Source organism: Stegodyphus dumicola, chromosome 7 (assembly GCF_044657685.1).
Source record: "Stegodyphus dumicola isolate Sdum_Otavi_A_Nest chromosome 7, ASM4465768v1".
Lineage (NCBI taxonomy): Eukaryota > Metazoa > Arthropoda > Arachnida > Araneae > Eresidae > Stegodyphus > Stegodyphus dumicola.
This window is the reverse complement of record NC_140774.1, coordinates 175935880-175946506: the sequence shown is the minus strand read 5'-3', so window position 1 is coordinate 175946506 and position 10627 is coordinate 175935880. Positions and strand designations below refer to the sequence as shown.

The following is a 10627-nucleotide window of genomic DNA, read 5'->3' as shown; positions in this document are numbered from 1 at the left end:
CAGTTAACCCTTTGGCCTATAACCATGAGTCCGACTCATGCTAAAGAATTTGTGCCATAAACAAAAGCCACGAGTCTGACTTGTGGTAAGGAATTTGTGCATAAAATGCCATGTATTACTATTAAAACAAACAATTGGAGTTATTCTACATCGAATATTTTTCCTTTGATTGTAATGCCAGTATTTTTTTTCAGTTGTTTCTGACAAAACTAGAAGATCTATTACTTTAGTTCCCCGTAAAGCTTCGTTACGTTCACGTTTCAAATATAATTTCATATAAAGAATTAAAAACCTCTTATACCCATCATGCAATTATTTTTGATAACTGATCAATCTACTATGATTACACCCTAGACGTCTTAAAATTACTATTTGTACCTAAACATTGTTTATTATTTCACAATTCCGTTTGTTACACTGAAATATATATGTCATGAAAAGTATACATTTTGCGTTAGTTCGGGTACACGGCTGAACAGTTGAATGGCACGGCATGCGACCGTCTTTCTTGCTTACTATAGCTCATGCAATTGGCAGATATCGTGTAGGCCAAGGCGATAAAAACAATTTTCACAATAAAAATTAGAGTTCCTACGAAAAGCAAGCAAGAAGGCAGATTTTTCAGTGCACACAACCGAAAGTTTACTTTTGGTACCACTTGGCTAAAAGACACTGAAGGTACAGAAACTGACTTAATTCATTGTTCTGCTAATTTTCGAATGCAAACAAATATGGTTGCTATGGGGGAAAAAAAAAAAACACCTGAGTTTAGCTGCACTTAAACAACTTTTAAATTGTTAATAATTCTACAACTACCACATGCAGATTAACTAAAAGCATAAAAACTTTAACCAGAAGATATGAACAACATAATTCAATGCAGAATTTACCAACATATGAGAAGAACAACCACCAAAAAAAGAAAACTGAGTTCATGGAGTCGAGTAACAGAGTGATACATATATATACAGGGTGTTTATAAATTCCCGGACCCATTTTGATGTTTAATAACTCATAAAATAATGAAGATATAAACAAACTTAAGGCATTTATTGATGGAATAACTTATATATTTTCCTTTTCAGGTTTGAATATCTTTACTTTTATAAATATCGTCTGCGCGTGTGGTTAATTTCAGATAATTTCCTTTTCCAGTCTAAATATCTGTACTTTTCTAAATATCGTCTGCTTATTAATTGCATTTTTCTCTCTTTTGTTTTTCTTCTCTTTTATAATGTGCATATATGGGGATCTGAAAATCCCCATGAATACTGTGATGGAATAACTTATATATTTTCCTTTTCAGGTTTGAATATCTTTACTTTTATAAATATCGTCTGCGCGTGTGGTTAATTTCAGATAATTTCATTTTCCAGTCTAAATATCTGTACTTTTCTAAATATCGTCTGCTTATTAATTGCATTTTTCTCTCTTTTGTTTTTCTTCTCTTTTATAATGTGCATATATGGGGATCTGAAAATCACCATGAATACTGTGAGGCACAAAGGGATTCCCCAAAGGTTAATGTGTGGTGTGGACTAACGCACGACTGAGTCATTGGGCCTTTCTTTTTTACAGAAAAGATGATCTCATCAGTCGTATACTTAGGCATGTTGGAAAACTTCGTATTTCCACAACTAGAAGAGCTTCAGCCACACGTCTTTTTGCAACAACATGGTGCACCACCTCATTGGGGTACCATCGTTCGTAGTTCTCTGAATGACCATTTTAGAGAAAGATGGATTGGACGAGGAGCTCCAATTCCTTGGCCACCCAGATCACCTGATATAACGTCGCTGGACCTTTTCCTTTGGGGATTTATAAAGGACAACGTTTACAGGAGGAGAGTGTAGAACATTGATGACCTAAAAGCCAGAATTACAACCGCAATAGCCTCTGTAGATGCCGACATGCTTGCCGGTACCTGATGTGAAATTGAATATCGGCTTGATATTCCCCGTGCGACTAAGGGGGCACACATGGAAGTTCATTGACAAGGGTCATGAAACTTTTTGAGTTTATAACAATAGCCTCTGTAGATGCCGACATGCTTGCCGGTACCTGATGTGAAATTGAATATCGGCTTGATATTCCCCGTGCGACTAAGGGGGCACACATGGAAGTTCATTGACAAGGGTCATGAAACTTTTTGAGCCTATCTATTTATGTTATTAATTTTAATCTATCTTTATTATTTTATGAGTTATTAAACATCAAAATGGGTCCGGGGCTTTATAAACACCCTGTATATATTTATGTACTTTTGATGCGGCCAATTGCAACCCAAAAGGGAGGCGCACAACTACATGTTGCAGCTGTTCTATATACAAAATTTCAACATTTGCTATAGGTTTTCGAGTTATGAGAGATATGTATGTACGTTTTTGAGTTATGCAAGATATACATCTTGCATAACTCAAAAACAAGTAGTGTCAAAAAAAAAAAAAAAAAAAAAAAAAAAAAAAAAAAAAAAACCCTTCTGAATCCATTTTAAATAAATTTTTTAATCCATTTGGGGGGGGGGACAATCCTTTATTTTGTCCTTACGTACAAATGTCATGCAAAAACATTGTTAAATTGCATTTGATAGTGGTTAAAATGGCCATTTTTGTTGAAATATATCTGGAACTTTTTGTGATGACAGTACTTCCTTTACTTCGTACAAGGAAGTAAAAATGCAATACTAGACTTATTAAATAAAATACATAGAATTTTCCATAAAAAATGTACATTTCATCATACGCAGCATCTGGTAATATTAAAATGCATACGTATTCAGAACATTCTGCGTATTTTAATAATACAAGAAATTTATGCAAGACCGTGCTCTAGCATATTTCTTCTCAATGCATTTTAAAATTTTATATAAAAACACTCTTATTGCTTAAAAACACTTCCAGAAATAACCATTCATATCGCTTGAATGGTCATAAAATATTTTTCTGATATCTTATGTTAATATTCTCATAAACCAAAATACAATCGCTCTAACAGATCAAAGATGTCATTTTTTTGTGAATAACTGATTTAAATGTGATGAAGATTTGAATTAAGCTTACTTCACACTGAATTACCGACTGCAGTGGCTCCTTCCCACGCCAAAAATTATCAGATTAGTACAGGATGATTATTAATTGATGGTACTCAGACTATGTAGGGCTGTTCGGGTTGATATATTTTGTCAAAATTTGGTAAATTCATTATGTGGACCCTGGAGAAAAAAAGAGAAAACTGCAATTAAAAAAAAAAGTATTCAAATTTTGACGCTCAGGTGAAAAGGAGCACATAAAAGGGTAGTAAGAAACATACAGCCTTTTTTAATCACACCATCTATTTAATGTACAGTCCATTTGCATCAATCAATCGCACATTCAAAACCCATTACAGCTTATTCAACAGTAGTGGAAAGGGTTTCTTAAAGAATTGCAGCAACATGACTTATTATGTTTGTTTTCAATTTAGGCACAGTTTGTATGCTTTTGTCATAGATACATAAGACTATTTTCATAGGCATATTCATCTTTCAAGAACCCCACAATCAAGAGTCACAGGGATTTAAGTCCAGAGAATGAAAAGGCCAGAGATTTGGGGAATTTTTCGAAATTACCCAATCATCTCCAAAGAGAGCACAAAGCAGTTTCTTCACTTATTGGCTAGTATGGGTTATTAAACCATCTTGAAGGAAGATAGCAGTCTAAACATTTGCATTCTTATACAGCAGGGACCATTTGCTGTAGATGGGTAATGGGTAATTGCAATGATACACATTTTGGGGCCTTGAAGAGAACTCTCGTCACAGAAAAAAAGGTGAAGAATGAAATCAGCAGTAAAACCACATTATAAAGTCATGTAATCAGAATGCAGAGACTTCAAGCACAACGCTGAGATCAGTAATACCCTATATGCTTTGAATAATCATTGCTTTGTCTAGGGCAAAACAAGCCCTGTCTGAAATGTTCCAAGGCCATGCAATGCCAACAGTTAGTAAAAACTGGAAAGTAAAATCAGTGCACTAGTGCATGTCTAAAGGGTGCAGCTTCTGCACCATGTATATCTTACATGGATAGCATTTTAAAATAAAATGGTTTGTACTATAGATGACAGAACAGATAATCACATATCACACTGCTTGAGCACTTATCGAAGAATATCGGGAAAAAGATTCTCTATCATGTATAGGAAGAGTGACTTCATCCACAAGTTTGTTTTGAAATCTGTTTCCATCCTCTTCTTGGCAGCACTTCCAACCTGTATCTTAAAATTTATTAGTTATCATTTTGAAACCATTTTACCATTTTTTAACATAGCTCCTTTCTGCAAACATTTCAAATGTTGATATTTTCACAGTGCAGCTAAAATAGCAACTTGACAAACAAAGATCACTAGTTTTTCTGTTCTTTTTTTTTAGTGAAAAAATCTGATGTGGTCAAGACATTCCTCCTGGAACAGCAAATGAACCTTAAATAAACTAATACTTTCTAACACTAACTAACACACTAGCAATCATTTGTTAATTATCATTATTAATTATTTGTTAATACCGTTATCTAATTTGTTTAAAAACTTTATGGCTCAATGTTAATTATAAACACTGCTCATTATTTTATTATTCTATTCTCCCATACAACGGACAATGATAACTATACATGCTCATGTATACAACTGTCCTCATGCTTTGATTTGAAAACATTGCATTGATTGCAGCATATCCTTTAGATATACATGTTCCGTCAGTTTAACAAATCAATAACTTGAAAAAAATTTAAAAACAGCATATCTTTAGAATTCCCAATACAGAGTTAAGTGTTGCCACAATTTTTTTCCACATACAATACAGTGTTAAGTGTTGCAACAGATACAGATATACATCATTGTAAATACAGTGCCCTTTTCTCCTTTATGTATCTGCCATCAAGTTCATGAGCATTTCTTACACACGAGCATTTCTTTATGTTCAAGCTCATGAGCATTTCTTACACACAAAGTATAAACAGTTTTTATGGGCTGCAAATAAAGTATTACTTCCAGTTGTCCAATTTTATCCAAAATCTAATCATTTTAAATGCACTATATGAAGGTAAAAAGCTTAAATTTGGAAAACTGAAATTTTCAGAAGTTTCATATAACAATTATCGTGGATGAAAAATGTGACACACATATACAAGACAAACATTATTCTAAAAATAGTAAAAATGTGTTGTGAGGGATCCTAATTTGTGGTTATCCACTGAACTCTTCTTTGAATTTCTCAACCAAAAAAATTATCTTACTATGTATATATGTGGCAAGAGAAAAAATGATTTTATGGCATTGGCTATTCGTATTTATAAGTTTCTAATTTTTATAACATCCTTTCTACATTGCATGAACTGCTATTTACAGTTCAAACTTAAAACTTATTTTTTACTGCCCCTACTGTCCATATAACAAGTTTCATTGAAATATGTCAAACATAATGGGATGTATGCATGTCTAACATATCACACTGAAGATACATTTTAATTGAAAAAATGTGACTTATTTTAATTTTGCAGAGTATTTTTTGGATTATTTGTGTTCTCTGTTTATCTGGATATTGATACAGATATCCAGGAACTTATTTTAATTTTGCAGAGTATTTTTTGGATTATTTGTGTTCTCTGTTTATCTGGATATTGATACAGATATCCAGGAATTCAGTGAAAATCAAAATGCAGATAACTATAGAGCAGATACAATGAGACAGACATTTTTGCAATGTTTGAATTTTATTGCAATTTAGATCATGTTGAATAACACACATATACCATTTGGCACTTCTATCAGAAGTAAATTTTTTCTCCACTTTTAATTCATACAACATTAATGTAAATGGAGATTACAAACTGGAACTAAGAAAAATTAGGTACTGATGTATGCAGATGGTAAAACAATATAGGGAGAAAAATAATTTTATAGAAAATTAAAGCTTACTAATAACAATTCTACTAATCAGTTAATTAGTTTTAAATTAAATACTACAAATTAAAATTTTCTTTACCAACACTTTATCATAGGACATGCTACATTCTATTTTTTACTTATAATTTGTTGAAAAACATGGCTCTGAACAGAATACATAACAACTGAAATAAAATTATCCAACAAATAACTCAATAACAAATAATCAATGTTGTTCAAAAGAAAACTCACTGGGCAAATGCTTGAATTTGAAATTTACAAATTCCATTTTTTTTTTCAATACATCACAGTGGTACAAAAAAATTAAGGAAACAGTAAGCTGCACTTTATGCCTATTACACTAATAGTTTGAAAAAGATTGCATTAACAATATAAAACTAGTTTTTTGTAACCAAAAATTATCAGCTGATACGAACAATTATTGTCCAAATATACAGTATAATAAAAGCAACAATATATAAAAATAAATGCTTAAAAATTTTTGCAATCTGAACTCAGAATGATCAGATAAATTTAAGTGAATGAAAAACAAAATGCATTTTCACCAGCAAATGCCTTGTAGTTTCATTCATAAATGCAAATATAAAAAATACCAGCATGCAAACTATGTAATAGAGTAAAAAAAAAGGAACACAATGAAAAAACTGACTAGTTTACTTTTACTTGGATAATTTATAATGAAAAAATAGATAAAAAGCAGCCTTAATTATATTTTATAACAATGACAGTACAATTGTTTATAGTAAATAGATACATTAAAAAGTAACAAAATTGAAAAACACCATACAAGACTTAAAGAACCTGTACTTTTACAAGTAAGTACTTTAAAAGTAAGTGTACTTTGAAATTAAATATGTACTAGTGTTTACTTACATTACTGTAAAAAAACACTACTACATATTTAATTTTAAAAATTATGTAAGAAAAATAATTAGAAATATTTATTAAAAGTTGGATATATAGGTACATAAGTTTAGGCACATAAATAAAATCCACCCTCTTTTTTTGCCCCCTCAACCAGAAGTGCTTTTGTAAAATACATGGGAAGGCAATATGAACTTAGATTTAATATTCAACTGAGTTTTAAATTCATTTTGTAGGAATATATAATTTTAAACTTAAAAACTCATAATTACAACCTGCAGATCTTAAATTCTAAAAATTATAGTAAACAAAGTTTTTGCAAATTCATGCAAAAAATCTATAAATTTTTATCCAAGGGAAAAATTTAATTTTTTAATTGCCAGCTTTTGCCATAAACAACACAGCATTAACAGTTAAAAAAGTGCTGCTTCAAGTTCTGCTATTTTATGTCAAATATATGGGATAATTTATTCATTGATAAGGATAATTTTAAGTTACTAATTTAAAAATAGAAACATTCTACTGAACAACATGAACATTTGTTTCTGTATATTAAAATATGTTTTTTGATTCAAAATTATTGTGCACAAGATATTAACACTCATAAGGACACAAAAAGTACATTTTCAGATTGCTTTTAACCAGAAAATTTTGAAAGTGAATAATTTGCTCTAAAATGAATGTGTATGAAATTAATCATAATTTGCTATCAAAGCAATAATATACACCTATTTTTTAAGAAACTTGCAGGCAGTACAATCTTAAAGTGTTGCATATTACAAAATAGTACATTTTTTTTTTTTTTTTTAAAATCAGTGGAAGACTTCCTTTAAGGTACACTGGAAAGAAATTATGCAGACATGTATGGGTATTTCCATTCAGACAAAGGAACAAGTGTTTCTTTAACAGTTTGTGGAGATGTCCATCGCAGCATATAGTGAGGACCGCCTGCTTTATCATTAGTTCCTGTAAAAAATTTGACCACTAAAATAAGCTTTCACAAGTCAGAAAATTAAAAGAATGTTTATGAAACTATTAGAATTGTTTACAAAAAAGTGAAATATTAATTAATTTCTTGAGAATTTTATGGAAAATATAAGAAAATTTAGCAATTTTTATTTTAAATTCAATTTGATTTAGTTTTAAGTCACAGTCATATTATTTTATCATAAACTATTTTTGGCTTATCATATGATTTTATCAAACAGAATTTTATGCCTGACATTAACATCCATACACACATTATTCAACCTGTTCTCATAATAGATGTTACTGATCATGTATTATTTCACATACACACACATATATACAGGTTTTGTCTGGAAAGTAGTATGACTGATTTTTCCCACCGCCAAAACATGGTGAAAGAGGGTGATGTTACGCACTGGTTGGGTTGGGGGGGATCTTAGCTACCAGCACACCAGTCGCCAGTTGTCTCCAAGCCTTCATGCAATGTAGGTCGAGTTTAAGATGAGCCCCTTTCAAGGTGCCTCATCATTTTTACCATGAATCGTTTGTTAAAGCAGCATTACATGGTGAAGTTTTGTGAAAAACTGTGAGTGAGGTCCATGACATGATCAAGACTGCCAAAGGGAGTGACACCGTAGGTCAATCAAATATTTTGGAGTGGCACAAATTGCTTCAGGAGGGACAAAAAGTTGAGGAGGAAATTTATGTTGATGACCTTTTTTGGCTGCAAAAAAGTGGTTCACAGACAGTTTGTACTATCTGGTCAAACTGTTCTATTGTTATATTACCATCTACACTATTAAAATCGCATGTAAATCAATACGTATTCAGATACACACATGATAAATGCAACACAATTCCAGCAAAAGTTGAAAATAGAAATGCAGATAATAAGAAAATATTCTTTACTGTAGAATACACTCTTTACTAATAATAAGAAACACTCTTTTACTGTAGAACTCATATTCTAAAAAGAACAATTTATACTATAAATACATATTTTATTCCTATATTAAAAAATTTAGACTGTTACATAATTATAAATTAGCAAAAAGTGAGAGATATACTAGTTATATTATTGGGTACATTCATGTAATTTTTGGGTCTTGTCATTGTCAAAATTATATGTATATATGTATATTTTACAAGTAAATTGTGGTTATGCAAGCTTAGACAGTGTATTCAATTATTGAATATTGGAGAAACTGCTATACAATAATTACAGAAATTAATAATTTAAAATTTTGAAAAATTGACCTAAGATACGTCAAAGTCAATTGTTTTGGCTAATTTACTTTTAGAACTTAAATTTGGTAGAAATAAGCTTCATAGGGCACTTAAAAAAAAACCTAAAATTTGGAGATGATTCAGTTAGTGAATACAGCTAATACCAAAAATCTATATCTGGAAACGAGATTCTTGTAGATGATCCCAGCTCTAGCACATCATCAGGCTAAAAGACTGCTATGCCAAATTAAATCTGAACTTGTCTAGAATCTCTAATAAAATTCAATGTGGGCGATGAAAACATCCATAGCTGTCTGCATTAGCTTGGAAACATATGCAGGCTGAACAAGGAATTCCTCACAAATTAAGAGCAACTAATAACTTTCACGACGTAACATTTTTTCACTCTTTTTTTTTCTGCTATGCCATAAATCATTTATAACCTATATGTTAGCACAGAATGGAAAGTAGTTGCTATTTATGCAATCTTATTTTAAATTTTAAATATCCATTTTCTTAAAGGGGAAAATTAAAAAAATTTTAAAGGAGAAAATTTTATACAATACAAATATAAATACAGGTTACAAATATACAATACAAATATAAATACAGGTTGATGGGAGAACTTATCAGTAATTTTAATTTAATCCCTTAAGAAGAAAGATCGAGCTTGGTCACATTACAGTCTTTTACCTGAATAAGACGAGATGCAAAAATGACAATAATAAAAAAAGTTTGAGCATTAGTCACCTGAGAGACGACCACCACCAAACGGCTGTTGTCCTACAACAGAACCAGTTGACTTGTCATTGATGTAAAAGTTACCAGCAGTCATTTTTAAGAATTCAGAAGCATGAGCTATGAAGTCCCTGGAAATAACATACAATTTTGTTAAAGTAATAAATTTAAAATTATTTGGTTAAATAAAATATAAATATTCTAAAAATTTAGGGCTAGTTTACCTCAAATAAAATATTAAGATTCTGAGAAAACAGCACTAGTTTACCTCTCTACGAGCATATTTACCTTTTTCATTTTAAAGGAAATCCAATGGATTACAATGCACCAATATCCAATTGAAAAATAATTATATTAAACAAATTTAAGAACAAAATATAACTTAAACTGCAATGATGATAAAGAAAGTGATGGGGAATACATACACATATTTATCTGAAGGATCATTTTTACAATGTAGAAATTTTCAATAAACAATGCTTCAAAAATAATTAGAATTATCATTTAACAAAGCAAATAGGACTAGTAAAATAATAATTACAGAAATAACTTGCCACCAATGTTGACATTTTCCATCTACAAATATTTTATAAAAGTCAGAAAGTTACAATACATACTATATTATTGCAATTGAGAAAATTTCAATGAAAATTAACATTATTTTTTTTTTTTTTATGCACCTGTTTCTGATTTAAAAAAAATCTCATATGGGCAACCACATGACTTCCCTGTATGGCCTCTTAAATTATGCACAATTTTTGTTGTACTTCATTTAAACTTATTTCCTAGAGATATTCTTCCTCAATTAACGAACACCTGATGGCAAGTTGGAAATGACAAAAAACTGCAGATTTTAAAGTTAAATATCTTGGTCAATTTTTGCCGTAAA

At 30.6% G+C, this 10627-nt stretch overlaps 1 protein-coding gene across 2 annotated transcripts in view; it reads right to left on the bottom strand.

Annotated features, from left to right (window-relative positions):
• Positions 1-5728: 5728 nt before the first annotated feature.
• P5CDh1 (delta-1-Pyrroline-5-carboxylate dehydrogenase 1) overlaps positions 5729-10627 on the bottom strand; it is a 68256-nt gene continuing 63357 nt past the window's right edge. For both annotated transcript variants that reach the window (XM_035374287.2, XM_035374295.2), the window contains exons 13-14: positions 9751-9869; positions 5729-7770 (exon numbers count right to left, since the gene is read on the bottom strand). In XM_035374287.2, the coding sequence (XP_035230178.2) occupies positions 7655-7770; positions 9751-9869 (235 nt within the window). In that variant the 3' untranslated portion in view covers positions 5729-7654. The remainder of the gene's footprint in view (positions 7771-9750; positions 9870-10627) is intronic.